The sequence below is a fragment of the Poecile atricapillus genome, chromosome 24 (assembly GCF_030490865.1).
Source record: "Poecile atricapillus isolate bPoeAtr1 chromosome 24, bPoeAtr1.hap1, whole genome shotgun sequence".
Classification (NCBI taxonomy): Eukaryota; Metazoa; Chordata; class Aves; order Passeriformes; family Paridae; genus Poecile; species Poecile atricapillus.
In genome coordinates this window covers 7,235,562-7,254,882 of record NC_081272.1, presented here as the reverse complement: position 1 = coordinate 7,254,882, position 19,321 = coordinate 7,235,562, and the positions used below count along the sequence as shown (strand labels likewise).

The window sequence follows — 19,321 nt, the reverse complement described above, 5'->3', positions numbered from 1 at the left end:
TTATCCCAAATCCCTCCAGCTCCGGTCCTGCCTGGGCTGCAGCCTTTTAACCCTCTGTCTGCCAGAGCCCTGCCGAGGAAGATGTCCCGGGAGCTCGGCAGATGTTGAATCCCTCCCAAACTGAAGCCCCAAACCGTGGGCTTCCCTGCTTACTGGTGCCAGAGGGGTGGAATCTTTCAAGCGTAGCCGTTCACCCAAGGCTTGTGATGGCTCTTCCCAAAACCCAGTCTTCCTTAGAGGAGGGCTTGGATTGGCCCTGGTTAGGCACGGACCTGAGTTTTACTGAGCCCCACTCCTGGCTCAGTGAAAGGGTCGAGGGTCTGTCACCCCCTGATCGACCGTGGATGAGGGGTGCAAGGGGCATGGAGGGGGGGAGGTCTGAAAAGCCCCCTTGTACTCATGTTGGCCTCTCTTATGGCAAACCAGCCCCAGTGAGGCATTCTGCCCCTTTCTGTTCCGGTTTGTCACCAGCCCCAGCCCTGCAGGCGGCTGTGCTCAGCGTTTGTTCCACCTCATTGCCTGCTCCTGAGGTGTCCAGGCTTCCCCATCCTCCGGGAAGTGCAAACAAACAGGAATGGGATACCAAATTCCATTGAGAGGTGGGACGAATGAGGGGACGGGAGAGGGAACAAAACGGTCGCCTCCAGCGGGACAAAAAGCCAAGGGCTCCAGTAACTATGCCCCTATCCAAGGATTGTCCCCTCGGGGTCCTAGGAAGGCCAGGGTGGGGGTGAGCTCCAGTAAAACCGGTGTTTGGAGAGGACTGGGCATAATCCTAAGGCATCGTGTGTGTCTCCATCTCCTATGAAGATGGAGATAGGTGATTGCTGGGGTCCCTGGGAGAGGTGAGTACTGGAGTGCTGGGGTGAGGCGGATTCCGGGCGGACGTGGGTGCTGGGGTCTCTGGGTGCTTGGGTTAGGTGGGTGCTGGGTGCCTGGGAAGGGTGGGTGTTGGCGTTAGGGGGGATGCTGGTGCCTGGGGAATGTGGGTATTGGGGTTAGGGAGACGCTGGGTGCTTGGGAAAGGTGGGTACCGGGTGCCGCTGTAAGGCTGTGGGTGCGGATCCACCCAGATCCCAGGGTCTTCTCTTCATCCCACCACAGCACCGGGGAACCCCGCACCCCCTTCGTCCCGGAATGGGGGTCATGGGAGCCGTTCTTGGGGAGCACTGCGGCTCTTCGCCTTTAACGCGCGGACGGGCGGGGCAGCCGCGTGACGGCGGAGGGGCGGGAGCGGCCGGAGGGAGGCTCGGAGCGGCTCCCGGCGCGGCGCGGGGCTCCCGGCGCGGGGCTGCCGGTGCGGGGCGCTGAGCCAGGTGAGCCGGCACCCTGGGGCACCCCGCAGGGGAGGCGCTCCCCCTGCCGCCGCCCGGTGCCCCCGCACCATGCCCGAACAGCTCAGCGTGGCCGACTTCTTGGCCGTGACCAGCGAGGACCTCAGTTCCTCGGCCGCCGCCTTCGCCTCCAAGATGCAGAAGTGCCGGGGGGCTGTGGGGGCTCTGGAGGAGGTGAGCGGGGCGGGGGGGGGGTGGTGTGGTGATCAGGGGGTCAGACCGCATCCCACCTGGGGACATCCCCCGCATCCCTCCTGGGAACACCTCCGCACCAATAGGTGCTAGTCCCTTGGTGCTTACGCCTCCCTCGGGCTTCTGTTTTTTAGGGCCCACCCTTTCACCCCGAGACTACGCTGGTCATCCTAAACGAGTAGTTTGGGACCCTCGGGTGGGGGGGGCCGTTTGCATCTTCAGAGCAGCCCTAACGTACTTTTATGGGGGGTGGCTAAGCCTGCAGAAATGAACAAGGGCTTCTTTAAAGCTCCAGGTGCCCCCCGCGGCCAGGACATACCTCCCACCACCCCAAAGCCAAGGCGGCCTATTTCCCTGTTTCTAGGACCAGGGCATCCCCACCTCCCCCTCCCTGGGATCAAGGCATCCCTCCCCGGGGCCAGGGCATCCTTTCCCACCGGGACCAGCATACCAACACTGTCCCGGGGCCCATGACATGCCCCCAGAGAATCAGCCCCACATTTCCATCCACTATCGAGCTCCTGTGCTGGAGCCAGCCCCGATGGGATGTGTTGTCGCTGGCGGGGGTCTCCTCCTTGATCAAAGCCAGGGGAGTATTTTCAGCCTCTCCCCAAAATCATCAGCAGCTTTTTTGAGAAGGGCGGAAGTGGTGGGGTGCCTTCATCCTCCTTCTCCAGCCTGGAATAAAGGCAGTTTCCAGCTGGTTGTGTGGCTTTTGCCAACTCCTCTTAGCTAAGGAATGACTTTGAAGGAGAGCCAGAGCTGGCGGGGAGTGGGGGGCCCCAGGTGCCAGGGCTGCTGGGATACCTGGGGGCCATGGGATGGGTGTTCCAGGCCTGGAAATCTGGGAACACACAATGGAGCATCCTGGTCCCTGTCAGCACATGCGGGTCACTGCCATGGATCCTCTTCCCAGTGGGGAAGGGAGAGGCAGCTCCAGCCAGGAGGGAGCAGCAGGAATTTTGTTTGGCTACTTGGAGAGGCTGTGGTTAAGGGATGCAGAGACAGGGGAGACGTGTCCCTCGGGAATAACAGGGGGTCTCTGGGATTGGCTTAGTAAAGCTCCAGCAAGCATGAGAGAGAGCTGGGAATCATGACTGCTGCTGTATGTGCCATGGAAGGCACAGGGCTGAGCCCCCCATACCACTAGAGGCTCTGGGGAGGGGGCCAAACCCTTGCCAGATCTTTGGCATCCTCCTGGTCCCAACATGAGGGGAGGAGGGAAATCCAAGCAAACCAGCTCCATGCTAACCTTAGAGCCCCAAAAGAGAGATAGCATGAGGCAAAGGGGATAATCGGTGGCAGGTTTGGGGATCACTGGGGGATGAGCGAGACACTCTGACCAAACTGAGCTACAGCCTTTCCTGTCAGCACCCCACATACTGGCTGGTGGCTTGGTGAGCAGGAGGGAGCAAAGGATGTCTTACTCCAGTGACTGCTGGGTAGGAAGGGATGGCTGTATCCCGCCAGGACCCTGGGACACAGCATGGCCTCATGCACCCGAGACAGGAGCGGGTCTCAAATCACAGGCAGGGATGAGCAGGGAAAGGACTGGAGGTTGCTGTTCAACATTGAGAAGACATCCTGATGTTGGCCAGAGCTACTTTGTGCCTCAGTTGACCTCCTAAGATTAAAGAGGGCTCTCCCCTCTCAGGGGTTTTTGGGATTTCAGGATCCTTGGGGCAATTGTGGAGACAGAACCTGAGGTCCCTGCAGTGGGCTTGGAAGGTTGAATCCAGCCCTTGGTGGGTGCTGTTGGGTGCTATATGCATGTCAGAGGGGACTGGACACTTCTGTGCTGGGGCAGGATGACATGGCAGAGGCTGCTGGCAGATGAGCTCCCAGCTCACCCTGTCCTCCAGAATAGTGCCATATACTCCTCCTGGCCTGGCAGCTTGGCAGCCTGGCTCTGCACCCGTGGTGGCTCCTTCGCCGGGTAGCACGAGCTGTCAGCAGTGGGGGAGGTAGAAGAATGGCCTCCATTGAGCATCCTGCCTGAGGTCCCCAGGCTGGGAACCCAGCTAGCTGTGGTGCAGGTGTGCATTCATCCCTTCCTCCATCCCATGGGGAATTCCTCCTGCTCTGCCATGTTGTGACAGTGTCCTCAGCTGCCCCTGACCAGAAGCCCTTGAGCTGGGCCTGGGGGATGATGGGTGCCATTGGGGGCTCCAGACACCTCTGCCCCTCCGCTCCTGATCAGCCAAGGACTGTGCCTGGGTACATCGGGGGTGCCAGTGCTGCCTGCAGCTGCCAGCAGCACTGCACAGTGATTCCTTCTGCGTTTACCACCCAAACAGTTGTCTCTGCTTGCGCTGTGCCCACTGCTTGACTCACGGACCCCTTCGTAAAAGCCCTTGTGTCCTTCCCTGGATCATGCCTGCTCTGCACCAGCCCTGCATTCTGCATCCTGCAGCTGTGAGCTGGCACCAGGATGAGCTGCTCTGTCCTGGACACTTGAAGGAGCATCTTCCCACACTTGCCCAGTGATGCTTCTAAAGTGTTTCATGCTACTTCAGTTTCCCCTTCCTAAGACTGCCAGGTTTGCAAGCCTGGAGCATCCAGGCATCCAGCTCTGGCTTCCTCCAGAGGCAGGGAATAGCTCTGCTCTGGAGAGCTTGGTGCACCTGGATTTGACACAGAGAAGGGCCATGGGGGGCTTTGGTGCACTCCAGCATTCTCCCCACTGGAGATGCATTGCAAGACTCCCCTGAGCAGGGGGTTTGGCTCCCACCTCAGCCCCAGTCTGCTCCCAGCCAGTTCATCTTGGCAGAATCCCATCTGACGACCTGACCCTGCTGTCAGGAAATCAGCCTTCACATCAGCCTGAAAACCTTCGACAGAGCTCAAGCAGAGAGAGAGCCTCTTTTATTCCTCCGAGGCTTCATCCCTGCCTTTTTTGCTGTTCACGCCCTCTAAATATTTCCAGCCTGTTATCATGGCTCTGGTACCTGCAGCCAAGCCGCCCTTAACCCTTTCCTGATGCTGGGACCAGCATGTGCTCAGATGCTTGGGCTGGCAGCACCACAGCCCCTTCCCCTTTGGTTGAGTGCAGCTGAGTTTGTCGTAGTGCTTGGATCAGGTTGAATTTGTTGTGGTGCTCACAGGGCAAATCAGGGCTGTACAGGTAAGAAGAGATGAGGGGATGGGGAGAGCTCTAAACCAGAGCAGGATCTGGCTGATGGGGCTGCAGGGAGACTTGTGATGCTGGGGACCAGGGCAAGACCCTGCATGAACTGGGGAGGGTTTGGAAAGCCACATTCCTCGTTGTGGAATTGTTGTGGTTTAGCACACAACCAGCACAAGGGTTTATGGGATTTAGGTCCCCATCAGCAGGAGGTGGGTCCTGTCTTTGGCTCTGTGGGGAGCTGGGCATCTCGCCTGGTTCTGAGCCATGGGGATGGGCTGACGTGCTACATGACGCTTCAGCCCCTCCTTTGCTGAAACAGTCCTTGCAAGAGCCAGTGAGGCATTTTCCATGGTTAATAGAAGCTGCTGGGATCCAAAGAGCCTCTCACCTCTTCCTACTGTCTTGCTCAAACCCTCCTGTCTGGGGCCAGCCAAAACCCTGCTTGGCAGCAAAGCCATTGGAAGCACAGCCCTGGAAGGGGACTGGTTGGACGCTGTGGCTCTTGGATCCCCAGGATGCCTCCAGCTCCTTTCCCAGCCCTGGGAGCTTGGATCCCACCCCACGCATCTGCACAGCAGAGCTGCAGCCTTTCCAAGGGCAGCTGGGCTGGGGGAGTGGCAGCCATGCTTGGCTAATGAGCTCCATTTGTTTTCTCTCTTTGCTATTGCAGAGCCTGGATGGGGACCAAGCTGTGCTCCAGAGGATCAGGAAATATGTGAAAGCCATTCACATCTCTGGGCTCAGTGAGTTGGGCTTTGGGAGACGATGGGCATTCCCAGAGTGTGGGGCTGGGGGGTGTGATAGTCCTGTCCTCCAGCAACAGTGGTCACACCTGGCAGCCATGGGTGTTGGTGAGCCTGGGGGTATTTGCTACTTGGGTGCTACCAGCCCGCCAGTCTGGCAACATGCTAAGGTGCCAAAAATTGTCTTAAAATTATGTAAAGAGGGAAATGGAGAGCCTTAGGAGGGTTGTTTTGGATATTCCAGTGCTGTCTTGCAGCAGGATCAGTCCAACTTTGCTGCAGAGGTGGGTAGCAAACCCAAAAAAAGTACATGGGGAGGTGGGTACTGGCTGCTGGTGGAACCTCATGATGCGACCTGGTAATGTGCTTAGATGCCAAAATCTATCTGAAATATATATAAAAATGAAAATTGAGAACCCTAAAGAGGTTGTTTTGGGGCACTGCTGCTGTCCTACATCAGGATCAGCCCAGCTCTGTTACAAAGGGATGAAGAGATGTTAGGACCTCACGCTGTGACCACGATGTGTCGGGTGCTGCAGGGTCACCCCATGTCCCTCTCCGGTGCCTCCCCATACAGCCCATGTGGAGAATGAGGAACAGTACAGCGAGGCCCTGGAGAACTTTGGCAACAACCACCTCTCCCAGAACAACCATGAGCTCTCCACCGGCTTCCTAAACCTGGCTGTCTTCACCCGCGAGGTTACTGCGCTCTTCAAGAATCTGGTAAGCTGTCCCAAATCCACTTGGATTTGGAATCCCATACCAACTAGTGCAGCTCCCCTCTTTCCAGTTTAGCTGCCTTCCACCACATGCAGTAATCCCTACCTCCCACCCTGTGCTCAGGGACACATTCCCAGCGCTCTCATACCATCTGATACCCATGTTACTGGATTTGTAGCTCACTCCCAGCTCTCTGGGGCCATTGACATTGGGATCTGATGGGAATCTGGGGTTGCTATTTTAATTTTTTCCCTTTTTTCTTGCTTTCTGTTTTTTTCTCACATCAATTGCATCTGTGATCTCGCTTGCCAAGAGTAAATCAAAGCCATGCTGGGCTGCATAGTGGGGCCATGGGGAGCAGGCAGAGGCGGCTGTGAGCCGGGCCAGGAATGGCTCCGATGGAAAACTCAGCTCCTGAATGGAGCTGGGTTCATGCATGCCTAGCAGCAAATCCCTGGGGGGGGGTGCCATGTGGCCCTCTCTCTGTTCTCTTTCAAATCCCCCTCTCCAGATTTTGGCCCCTGGCTCTGCATAAGGAGGAAACTGATTTCTGCTGCCCTTCCCCCAGCAAGAATTTCAGATTTTTGGCGTTTTCCTCTCCCAGTTACCCCAACCTGGGCCTCCCTGCTCCTCCCCTTCCTCATCCTGGCTGTCGTAGCCTGCTGGATTCCTGTGCTTCAGCAGGGCTCTGCAGAATTGTCCTGATTGAGGAGTTGGACCAACTCGGAGGGTCCCCACCTCCTGCCCCACATGCTGCTGAGTGAAGTTCTGTGCCAAGACCCTCAACCAGATCCAAAAAGCTGTGTTTCCCCTCCTTGAGTTTCCCTGGAGCTTCCCCGTTACCCCTGGTTTGGGGGTGGTCCTGTGCCCTGAGGCTGGGTTTCTCCCCAAGTGCTGCTGAGGACCAAAACCTTTTAAAAGAAATCTGGGCGCACTGGGGAAGTTCTGTGTGGGTGCTGGAGCTGCTCTCACAGCTCTAAAATGGGCTAAAAAAATCTCCGTGGGCTGCTGAAGGATGCCAGGACAGCAGTGGGCTCCCGTGTCTCCACTGCAGACCCCTGCACAGCACTGGTAGGGATAGTGGTGGCTGCACTGCTATCCCCAGACCCCAGCAAAGGGAGGCGTTTTGGAAAGCCCCTTTGACGTGGGTGAGCTCTTTGTATCACAGGACCATGGAGGGGCTGGTTGTGTTGTTGGCTGCTGGGGACAGGGATGGGGACAGGGACAAGGTGTCAGTGGGGGAAGACAGCTTTGATTTTGGCAGCTGTGGTGCTGCTGTGGTTTGTGGGAAGGGCCACATTTGTCAGACATCTTGCAGCCAGCTCCAACAAGCCCCAGCATGCCCTCTGCCAGGATCCTGGATTCAGCCCCACTTCCAGCCTCTTTAACCCTTCCTGGGGCAGTGATGGAGCTGGGAGGAGAGCCCTGGCACCGAGAAGGACCTGGGGCTCAAGCTCCCTGACGTCTCCTGCCATGGGGTGACTCTATCTCTGCCTTCTGCAGGTGCAGAACCTGAATAACATCGTGTCCTTCCCCCTGGACAGCCTGTTGAAGGGGCAGCTGAAGGATAGCCGCCTGGTAAGTCCTATCCCCAGGGTCACTCATTTGGGTACATTCTGCAGCGAGACTCCTGGGATGGATTCAGCTCGTGTCTGTGCCCAGGAGAAGGAAGAAGCCAGTGCCAGAGGCTGCAAGGAAGCAGCGAGGGTTGGGAGTGACAGAAGTGAGGGGTGAACACCTGGTAGTGACACCCCTCACCCTCAAGGGGTGCAGCAATGCAGAGCAAAGCTCTCAGCCCCTTTAGTGCTGCCAGCTCTTTTGCTTTCCCTGGCAGCTGCCACCCCCTCTTTCCTTTGCCACAGGATTCCAAGAAGCAGATTGAAAAGGCCTGGAAGGATTATGAGACCAAAGTGTAAGCAACATGCTGCCTCTGGCAAAACAGACCTAATACCACTCTGCACAAAGGTGTTTTGTCCTCAGGCTGGAGCCAGGCACCAATGGTGCCAGTTCATCATGGGGAGGGTTCTGGTCCAGCTTTTCCCAAAGGGGAAAGGGAGAGGGGCTGGAGAGGGCCTGGAGATGATTCTCCTGATCCCATCCCCACTGTAGCCTGTTGTTTGGGGATGGGGAACAGAAGGGAGAGGGGAGCTGCGTTAACCCATAGACATTTAGATGCATCCCCTTCAGGGACCTGGAGACATTTGGATGCTGGGAGGGCATGGGGCTATCTGGCATCCTCAAAGCAGGGATGTCCCCAACCCACCTCCATCCCATTCCCCAGGGGAAAGATGGAGAAGGAGAAGGAACGAGCCCGCTTGGCTGGGGTCATCCAGGCTGAGCCAGCAGCAGCAGAGATGGCCGAGGACATGCAGAAGGAGCGGCGGCTCTTGCAGTTCCACATGTGCGAGGTGGGGGCTGTGCCAGGGGGATTGGACACTGTTCTCCCTCAGGAACTGAGTCCCAGGGGGGCTGTTTTGCTAGAAGCTGTGTAGGAACGCCAGTCTGTCCTGGTATCCAACACCAAAGCAGCTCCACCTGTATGCTGTGGGGCACCCTTGTCCATCTGCAACCCGTTGTGCCCCTGCATGGTCCCAGCTCAGGAATCCCCATCCCGTCCCCATACTGAGGTCCCTGTGCGATGTAGCTCCAAATGGCACCCATGGTGCCCCACAAGGGTGGCCTGGGGGTTCCTTCCATGTCCCCCCCGGCCCTGCTCCTACCCTTCTTTGGGTGGCATTTGGGTAAAAAGTGAGAATTTTGGCTAACATCCATGAGGTTGACTTTGTGCTTTTCACCTATCCTCAAAACTGCTCCTGGCTTTGGTGAGGGGTCACAAGTCACCTCAGATCCCTGGCAGTTCTGGGTCCTTGCAGTCCGTGCTCAGGAGGTGAGATGGGAATAAGTGAAGGATGGAGACTCAATTTCAAAGCCCCACAGCAAGGAGGAACCCAGGTGGACTCTTGCCAGACACTCAGCAGCCCCATAAACCTCGAGGGTGGCAGAGCAGGGAACAAGTCTGCAATGGGTTGTCCTAGAGGTCTCCCATTTTCCTGAGGGCCAGATCCTGGTGCCGTCCCATGCCTGCCCAGCAAAGAACAGGGCTTGTGGGAAGGAGGCTGTGCCTGCCTCGGAGCTGGGACCTAGCCAGATGAGTCACTCCCTTGAATAGCTCCACTGTGGGATAAATAACAGCACATGGAGAGGTGGGAACTGGAGCAGGGCATGTGCACCTATGTTTCTGCATGCATGAGAGCTGCTGCTGGCCCTGGAAATGGGAGGGAAATTCTTCTGGGGGGCTGGGGGGCCCATGCACATGGGTTTATAGGAAAGTGGGTTTTGCTACTTCCTGGGCTGGGAACAGGGTCCTGTTTCACCCCATGGGGTGGTTGTGTCTCCCCATTGTGGGCCATCTCACACCCTCAGGGCTGTGGGAGCAGTTGGACATGGACCCAGGGGTGCTGGGAGCATCCTTGGCTCATGGGTCCCAGTCAGTGCTGCCTGGGACGCTCTGCTGCCACTGTGGGATGCAGGGACATCCCATGGAAGCTGGACACATGTGGCCTTTTCTAGGTGGGACATGGTTCAGGGGTATAGTCGTGCTCTGTGACATTGACTTGAGCATCTCCAGCTTACACAGAGCAGTTTAACAACCGTCCCCAGTCCAGTGACCTCTCAGGGTGTCCAGAGTGCATGGGGCATGGGGAGACTCCATTCCAGGAGCTCTATCCCACCCTGGAAAGCCCCCAGAGCTCAGGGCTGCCTTCCCCTCCCTTCCGTCCCCACTCAAAACCATTTCAGCAGCTGGAGAGGAGCTTGCAGGGGGAAAATCTCTTCCCCTCCTTATTTTGCTTAGGGTGAGTGAGACTGTGTTTTCCCTTCCCCGCCTGCAGCTGATGGATGGGTTTGATGCATAAAGCTGAAATTCCCCATCCCACGGGGCACCTCAGCAGGCCTCAGGTGCTGGTGTGCTGCAGGTGCTTGCTTCTTGGAATCTGATTTTTTGGGAATAAAAGGGCCATGTCTTAAAAAACATTTGGCCTTTTTTGTTGTGTGGTTTTTGTTGTTTTTTTCACCTCCACGAGCTGCCTTGAGTTTCAGTTATTTATTAACTCCAGAAGTAATGAGCAGTGGGAGAAGCATGCTTGGCTGGAAACCCTGAAGGCCTGCCTCAGTCCTTGAACTTTCCAAGTCTTGGAGAACTTCCAGAGCCAGGTTTTTTGAGGGTGGTCCCCAGTGAGCTGCCTTCAAATCCAACATCATGACTCGGCTTCTTGAAACCCCGCCAGTGTTTTAACCTTCCTCCCTGTGCTGGGAAGGGAATCAAGGGCTGTTCAGGCTCTTGCTCTTTCCTCTGGGATATTTTCAGCTGGTCCTTGTCTCTGTCACCTAACCAGGTGTCTTCTCCCCCTCCAGTATCTGCTGAAAGCCAGTGAGTCTCAGATGAAGCAGGGACCAGATTTCCTGCAGAGCCTCATCAAGTTTTTCCACGCTCAGCACAAGTAGGTGCCACCTAGATCAAGATGGTTCATCCGTGGGGCTACTTGTTATCCTTGGGTGATCCCACAAGGGTCTGGGGTCTTCTACTCTCATCCCAGACCCATAAAGCTGTTGGTGGAGATACTGGGCAGAGCTCATCGCTCTTCAGTTTTCTCTGAGGAGCTGAAATGTGCTTTGTTGTCTTGAGGAGCTGTAAACGTGTCCATGGGGCTGCGGGAGGGGTATTGGCTTGAGATATATCTGATTATTTGGTTTCTGGATAGTTTTCCAGGGATGAGCTCAGCTGAGCAGCTCTGGCATTAGCCACGGGGCTTGTAACGAGGGTGTTTGGAGGATCAACATCCCCTTGCCTTTCCTGTTGCTCCATGAGGCTGGAATAGCAGTGTGTGGGTGTTGTCATGTCCTCCAGCTCTCAAGTGGGGAAACTGAGGCAGGTTGAGACAGTCACTGAGGTTAAAAGCATATGGACTGGGAGTGTGCTCCAGGGACCCCCCAGCATGTGGCTTCTGGTGGCAGCACTGCTCCACCAGTGAGTTGAGCTGGGATTAAACAAGAGGCCAATCCTGCATCCCAAACACCCCAAATATTTGGGGTATCCAAAACCCATGGGCTGGGCTTGGCCTTTGCTGGGCACTTTCCAGATCCCCATAGCCAGGGAGCCACAAAACAAGCATAGCCTTCCAGGGAGGAGATTGCCATGATCCCCTGCCACATTTTCTCTAAAACCCCTCTTTTTTCCCTCCATCTTCCCATCTGCATCTTAATCACCCTCAACAAACACCCAGTTTCTTCCAAGATGGCTGGAAGGCTGCCCAGAACCTCTACCCCTTCATTGAGAAGCTTGCTGTGTCTCTCCATGCGGTAAGGCCTTCACACTGCCATCCAGTGCCCCTCATGTCTCCCAGGATGCCACCCCCCTGTCCCCGTGCCAGCCCCTGAGAGCACCTGCTCTCAGCGCAGCAGTGAGGGCAGCTGCTCCCTTTCCAGCTCCGCCAAGCACAGGAGGAGGAGGTGAAGCAACTCACACAGACCCGCGATTCACTCCGCAGCGTCCTGCAGCTGGAGAACAAGGAGGTGAGACCCCCCCAGGACGGGCAGGGAAAAGCTGAGAAGGAGCATTGGGAGGGTGCTGTGTACCCTAGGGTTAGTTTGGGGATGGGGAGCAGAAGGGAGAGGGGAGCTGGGTTAACCTGTCCAGGGACCTGGAGACATTTGGATGCTGGGAGGGCATGGGGCTTTCTGGCATCCTACTGGACACACTGCATCCCCATAAGGACAAGGTAACTTGGGGCAGCAACTGCCTCTGTGCCTCTCACTTTGCTTTTAAATTGTCTTTTTTTCAGGAAAACTTGAGCAGGAAGAACTCTGGCAGTGGCTACAGTATCCACCAGCACCAAGGCAACAAGCAGTATGGGACAGAGAAGTCAGGATTCCTGTACAAGAAGAGTGATGGGTGAGGATGAGTGTTATTCCAGAGAGCTCTTGGCTTCATCCCCATATTGTCAACGCTCATGGGAGGCTCCAGAGCTGGAATCCAGCAATCTACGAGTTAGAGAAAGTATAACTCCATGTCCAGCACACCATTAGGCCTCTGCCGTGGCTAGTTTGGGATGTGGATGTGGGTGATTGCAGATGTGCAATCCTCACTACTCCTCTTCCTCCTTCTCAGGATCCGCAAAGTATGGCAGAAGAGGAAGTGTGGTGTGAAGTACGGCTGCCTGACCATCTCCCACAGCACGGTGGGGAGCGTGGGGGGCTGCAGCCCTGACCCTTCTTTGTGCACCCTTTGGGGCTTGGTGTCCATTGGATTTCAGGTTTAGTTTTTCCCAAACTGGTTGCAAATCTGCCTGGCTTAAAGTTCAATACAGGATGGGACTGGACAGTCCAAAGGTTGTCCCCCATGTCTGACAGGGGTCCAAAGGTGATCCCCCATGTCTGACAGGAGTCCATGGGAGAGGAGGGTGAACTCGGCTGGGGCAGTGAGATGGATGATGAGGGTCCAGACAAGCCCAAAGGAGATGGGGCTGGTTGGGAGGGAAGGGTTATCCCCTGGCGTTGGAGGCTGGAAACTGCAGGAGGGACAGAGGGACATCCTGGAGCCGTGTTCTCCTGCAGAGGGTCCCTGTTCTTCTCAAATGGATCAGACAGGCTCTGATTCGCATGGTTATCCCAAGAGAAACCCATCTGTGGTGGTGGTTGTACCACCACAGTTGCTACTGGAGATGGTGATGCCCATCCCTTGGTGATGCCCGTTCCATCCCTTCCTGATCTTTTAACCCACCTTGGTCCTCTCACACTGCAGATAAACCGTCCCCCTGTGAAGCTGAACCTCCTCACCTGCCAGGTGCGGCCCCATGCCGAGGAGAAAAAATGCTTTGACCTGGTGACACGTGAGTGCCTGGGATGAGGTGCTGTGGTTGGGGTGAGGTGTTTGACCTGAAGGAGGAGGCTGTGGTGTGACCTCTCCATTTTTGGAGTGGGTTTTCCCTGTGTAACACCTTGGCACCCTCTTTAAAGGCTTTAAATCTGGCTCTGGATGTCTTCCTGGCTGTCTTTACAAAGGACCAATTTTTCCAAGGAGATCTAAAAAGCTGAGGCAAAAAGAGGTTGTGACAGGGCTCAGATGATGGGAGAGTGATGTGCAGTGATTTAATTTGTTATTAAGCAGCTCCTTTGAAGAGATTTCAGATGATTTCTGCTGTGTTGGGCATCCCTAGACCACAGAATCCTAGAATGGTTTGGGTTGGAAGCAACCTTAAAGACTGTCTTGTTCTACCCCCACACTATGGGCAGGGACACCTTCCACTAGACCAGATTGCTTCAAGCCCCTTCCAAGCTTAAACAATTCAAGGGATGTGGCAGGCACAGCTTCTCTCCTTTCACTTTCTCCCCTCTCTCCCCATCCCTGCAGACAACAGGACATATCACTTCCAAGCAGAAGATGAGCAGGAGTGTGTTGTGTAAGTGCCACAGCCCATCCCTCCTCCTTCGCGTTCCAGATCCTGCTCTGCCTTTGCCATCCTCCTCTTCCTCCTCCCTCCTGCCTAGGTGGGTTTCGGTGCTGCAGAACAGCAAGGATGAAGCCCTGAGCAATGCCTTCAAGGGGGATGGGGGCAGTGGCGGGATGGCGGCAGGCATTGGGTTGGACAGCAGCATGCAGGAGCTTACCAGGTTGGTTATCAGTGAGGTGAAGAACATGCCAGGAAACAAGCAGTGCTGTGACTGCGGCGCCCCAGGTATGTCAGGGCCTGGGGTGTCCCCCCACCCTGGATATGAGCCAGCTGTTATGGGGTCACAGCATCTTTGGGGGCTGGGCGTGGTGCTGAGCTCCGCACCACTCCCGCTGCAGATCCCACGTGGCTCTCTACGAACCTTGGCATCCTGACGTGCATCGAGTGCTCTGGTATCCATAGGGAGCTGGGCGTGCATTATTCCCGCATCCAGTCCCTCACTCTGGATGTTCTCAGCACCTCTGAGCTGCTGGTAAGCTGCTCTCTGAGCCTGGAGGTCTCCTGGCCCCTGGGAATCACCCTCTGTGTCTCCCAAACCTCCTGTGATACAGGGGTCATTCCTTCTCCTCCATCCCATCTGTCACCAGTTTGCCCCAGGGCTTGCAAACTTGCCTCAGTTTCCCCAGTGCAGTGGTCTGGGCAAGGGGGGCTCTACAAAGCCATTTGCTAAGCCAGGGGCTGCTGGCCCCTCCTAAAACAGATTTCCATTGCCATAAGAGAGCATCATCCTGGCAGAGATGCTGCACCGGGAAAGCCCTGGGTGGATCCAGTGGATTCCTTCCTTCTGGGATGGGATCTGGCTGGAGCAGGGCGACTGTGGCCAGGAAGGCTCATGTCCCTCTGTTCTCTGTTCTCCTCTCTCCCTAGCTGGCTGTTAGCATTGGGAACACTCGCTTCAATGAGATCATGGAGGCCATGCTACCCACACAGAACTGTCCCAAGCCCTCGGCCAGCAGTGATATGTGAGTCAGGGACTTGGGTGTGCTGGGAGGAAGAGGAGGAGGAGGAATAGGAGTGCAGGGTGTGTGCCCTGTTCTTGTCGCCATGCTGCCACTGCCCATCAGCTCTAAAACAGTCCTGTGATGAGGCATCCTGGTGTCACTGCTGGATTGTGGTGGGGATCTGCACCTCTTTGGAGGTTTACTCCTGATCCTGAGGCTTCAGGAGGAGGCAGGAGCACAGGGCTCCACACCCCGGCTCCATGCCCATCCAAGCCCGACTTCCGGCAGGGCGGCACGCAAGGAATACATCATGGCCAAGTACGTGGAGCGACGCTACGTGCAGAAAAGCGGCCAGGACAACCCCCACAGCCTCTGGGAAGCCATTCAAGCCCGTGACCTCCTGGCCCTGCTCAAGGCTTTTGCCGAGGGGCATGACCTGACCAAGCCCCTGGCCAGCCCTGAGGGTCAGGTGAGGCCTGCACCTGACAGGGAATGGTTTTCCCTCTCTGGGTGGCTGTGCTCAGGGTTGTTCTGGGCTTTGGGCAGGGATGTGCTGGTGGGAAGATGAACATCCTCAGGACTTGCTTTCTTCTCTCCTATGCACAGGAGATGAAGCATTGTTGAGGCCAGCTCTCTTCTCCCTTCCATCTTGGGGGAAGTGAACATACATGTGTCCAGCTCTCCTTTTCCCTCCATTTAGGGATGAAAATGAGCATTCTTGGTTCCAGTACTTCTTTTCCCTTTATCCTGAGGAAAGATGAGCATTCTCAGGGTCATCTCTCCCTCCCATTTCTTGGCAGGATGCAGGCGAGCTGCCGCTGCACGTGGCCGTGCGCCACGCTGACAGATCATCCCTTCCCTTGGTGGACTTCATCATCCAGAACGGGTGCGTCCCCAAGTGCTCCCAGTGTTCCCTGCCCCTCTCCCTCACGGGAGGAATGTACGGGATGCTTGTGTGTTGCAAAGCCTTGACTTTCCTGCTGTTGGCCCTGCACAGGGGAACACTGGACCGGGTGACGCAGGACGGGAACACGGCCTTGCACTATGGTGTGCTCTACAACCAGCCCAGCTGCCTCAAGCTGCTCCTGAAAGGCAAAGCCACCTTTACCACAGGTATGAAGTTGGGATGGGGGTTTTGGGGTTCATTGGTGGGAGTGGTAAGGCTGCAACCTGGGTTTGTCCGCCTTTTGTCCCTTTGGCAGTGAATGCGGTGGGAGAGACAGCTCTGGATGTGGCGAGGAGGCTGAAGTACAGCGAGTGTGAGGAGCTGGTAGGTGGGATGGAGGAACGGGGGAGAAGCTCAGAGTGCGGAGAGGGGACCAAGCACCTGAGGAGGGCTGGCGTGAAGGTGGTGGTCTTCTGGGATGTGTCCCTCCAGTGCTGAGACCTCTGTGGGCTGCCCCATCCAGAGATCCCCCTGACCTGCTCCATCCCTCTGGCAGCTGGAGCAGGCGCAGGCAGGGAAGCTCTCCCTGCAAATCCATGTGGACTATGATTGGGAGCCCCCATCAGAGTTCCCCTATGACAGCGAGGATGAACTGGAGGAGAAGGTACCTATGGGATGGTGGGGGGATCCTCCACATCCCCAGTGAGGGAGCTGGGGGAGTACAGACCCTTTGCGGGGGGCTGGTGGCAGTGGGACATCCCTGAAGCTGTGTGTACCCCCAGGTGAGCCCCCTCCAGCGCTCCTTCAAGGGCACATCACCACTAGCTGCCAGCCTGCTGCCCACCTGCCCCCAGACCCGCTGGAGCTGCATGGGGATGGACATCACCAACAAGACCTATGAGAGCATCCTGGTGACCTCACGCCCTGCACCCTGCCGGGCCCACAGCGAGGAGATTCCCCCACCACTGCCTCTCAAAAACCCTACACGGGGCAGCTCTCACCCCAAACCCAGCCACAGCCCCACTGGTGAGTCAGAGTGGGGGGTCATCATGGTGGGCCTGTGCCTTCCCCCAGATACCAAGTTTATTGTCCCCATTTTGTTTGTTCCCCCAGAGCGCCCTGAACTGCCCCGACAGGCATCAGAGCCCCACTTCTCTGGGCCAGCAGAGGCACTGGCACCACACAGCCTGCCTTGTGCCAGCAGCACGGGTGCCCTGGATGGCACCCCCAGCACCCGCAGCCCCACTGAGAGCCAGCGAGCAGCATACTGGGAAACCCGCTCCGAGATGGACACCAGTGGCAGTCGGCGGGGGCCAGAGTGGAGTCCCCCACCCGCACAGCCCCTGCCAGGCAGCACAGTCCCTGACATCCCCCCTGTCAAGTTCAGGTAGGGACCCTGCTCCAGACTGGGATTGCACTTGGTGTTGGGGGTCATTGCACAGTGCTGGTGAGTGAGCTTCAACTTCTGCCACCCCCATGGGCATGGAGGATCACTGTGAAGCAAAGGGGTCCCCTCTCTCTGGGGTTTCCAAAGAAGCTGATGGTGACCCTGGGATGCAGGAGGAGGCAAGGGCAGCTGTGAGGATGCTGGGTTTTCCTTGGAGACAATGACACAGATTATTTGGGAGGACATCAAGATCCTCTGCAAGTTATCATGTGTATTTTTTTCTCTCTTTTGGGAAAATGAGGTGGGATGGGCTCATTTGAGGGAGTTTGGGTGCTGGGGACCCTTTCCATCAGCATCCAGGGGCTGTGGGTGGGATCCAGCTCCCATGGGGGAAGCCCTCACTCTCCTGAGACCTTGCAGGAAGGAGAACAGGGAGGGGGAAGGCAACAGCAGATGGGGGAGTGACACTGTTCCTGCTGTCACCCACAGCTCAGAGAGCACCCGCTCGTACCGGCGCATCAGTGGCATGGTGGGCAAAATGGGGTCGGCCGGGTCCCCTCAGAGCCCTGGTGGCCCCGAGGATCCTGCTCTCAGCAAGGTGCCCCCTGTGCCCATGCCCAGGAGATTTGCTCCGGTAGGTGCAAATCCTCCTCTCTGAATTCCCAAGCATCCCAGCTCCTCTTATCCTGGGGTGGCAGATGGGGTGATGAGGGGGTCATATCCCTGTTGCTGCCTTTTGGATGGCCTGGGGCGGGGTCTGTCACACCCGTTTCATCCCATTTCAGGCCAAGGTGAGGCAGAAGCGGGTAAAAGCAGTGGCTGACTGCAAGGGGGACAAGGCGCGAGAGCTGACCTTCTCCAAGGGGGAGGTCATTGTGGTGACACGGGAGGAGGACGAGCAGATCTGGGTGAGTCACCATGGCATGGACAGGTGCTGGGATCCAAATCCTGGTCCTTTTCTTCCTCCAGTTCTCTCCTGAAGGAAGCTGGGTTTTTCAGGGGGTGCATGGATGGGGGACTCCTGCCCCATGTGTGTATGGAGGAGGGCTGGGAGGGCTCTACTGATGTGTCACTGCAGCTTCACCTCTTTAAATCCCTGTTGGAATTGAGCAGGGGAGAAGTTTTTGCGGCTGATATCTCAAGATAATTGTTGTACTCCCCTGAACCCTCTTTCTGCACCCCTAGGTTGGCTTCATCGAGGGTGATGGCACCCGCACTGGAGTCTTCCCTGCCAGCTTTGTCCACCTCTTGCAAGACTGACTGTGTAGGGGTGGCCCATTTGTCACTGTCCCATTGGCTGGGACTAGAGGCAGATCTCTGCTGGGGCTTGGTAGAGCCAGGCCACAAGGGACTTGTGCCCAGGATCCTGGCATGAGACCAGTGCCCTCCAAGGGGACCTAGAAGACCCCCCTGCATTGGGAAAACCATCTATGGATGGCAGCAGTGGGGAGCTGAGGAGCAGAGAATGGAAGTGCTCACTGTGGTGGTGGGCTGAAGTTTCTGTGCCAGTCTCTGCTCCCGCTGCTCTTCCATCCTTCCTGTGGGCTCTGCCCATCCCTTGGGTTTTCTTCTTCCTTCTCTGCAAGGAATTTGGGATGGGGGAGTTGTATTTGGTGTACCCCACCCTCTGCCAGATAGTCATGAAGTTTCCTCCTCATCCTGGCGGCAGCCATGGACTGCCAGCCTCCTTCTGTACCCCAACTGTGAAGCCTTTGGGATGGGCAAGAAATAGGAGGGGGGCGGTTTTTTGTGTCCATGCCTCACCCAAGGTTCTGGGAGCTGGACTTGTGGAGTCTGGGAATGCTTCCAAGCTTCTCCAAAACTGATAGCAAAATTCCCTGATAGCCATTCCGTGATTTGGAGGTGGGGGGATGTTTCAGGTGGCACCACAGAGCCCCTTCCCCATGTCCCTCACGTGGGGTGGGTGCTGGATCACCACCCCTTCCCTTGGTGGGGTGCTCTCAGAGGGGGTTTTGCACCTTTTTCTAGGACCAGAATACCCCTTATACCAGTGTCCCTTGGGAGCCTGCCTCCATCCCCCCTCACTTTACCCTTCTCATTTGTGTGTCAAATGCTTCATCTCAAAAAAGTCTTTTTGAAAATGTTTTCTGTCTCTGTTTTCTAATAAACCATCATTTTTTAAGCACATGGCGGTGTGTTTGGGGTACAATCCCTGGCCTGGCAGGCCCCAGCATGGTGATGTTGCTGCTGTGTCCCCGAGGCTCTCAGTCATTGGCATCTGTGATCACCCCTGGGGGTAGCCATGTAGGGCTGGGCTGGGGCATGGGCACCTTCCCAATGTGCTGGGATGGATCCAGAGCAGGATGCTCATCCTACAGCCACCCCATGTGAGTGCTGGAGCAGGGACAAGCGAGGCTTGGTTTTTGTCGCCTACATATCCCAATGGTCTGTGCCCCAAACTGCTGCCCATCCAGCCAGGCCTGAGGGGCTCCTGGCTCTTACCTCAGGCTGGCACACTATCA

At 56.6% G+C, this 19,321-nt stretch overlaps 1 protein-coding gene across 2 annotated transcripts; it reads left to right on the top strand.

Annotated features, from left to right (window-relative positions):
• Positions 1-986: 986 nt before the first annotated feature.
• On the top strand, positions 987-18,973 carry ASAP3 (ArfGAP with SH3 domain, ankyrin repeat and PH domain 3). 2 transcript variants are annotated; one of them, XM_058856542.1, is made up of 26 exons: positions 987-1,508; positions 5,324-5,396; positions 5,974-6,119; positions 7,620-7,694; positions 7,979-8,028; positions 8,398-8,524; positions 10,530-10,615; positions 11,399-11,474; positions 11,601-11,687; positions 11,957-12,066; positions 12,283-12,352; positions 12,916-13,003; positions 13,525-13,573; positions 13,662-13,849; positions 13,963-14,096; positions 14,492-14,586; positions 14,854-15,034; positions 15,366-15,451; positions 15,563-15,678; positions 15,768-15,835; positions 16,008-16,115; positions 16,234-16,477; positions 16,565-16,838; positions 17,328-17,472; positions 17,624-17,746; positions 18,024-18,973. In XM_058856542.1, exons 1-26 carry the CDS (start codon positions 1,386-1,388, stop codon positions 18,096-18,098), a joined length of 2,997 nt encoding a protein of 998 aa, XP_058712525.1. In that variant the 5' UTR covers positions 987-1,385; the 3' UTR covers positions 18,099-18,973. The 2 variants fall into 2 exon arrangements, with proteins under 2 accessions (XP_058712525.1, XP_058712526.1); XM_058856543.1 differs by lacking the exons at positions 7,979-8,028; positions 8,398-8,524.
• The last annotated feature ends 348 nt before the right edge of the window (positions 18,974-19,321 follow it).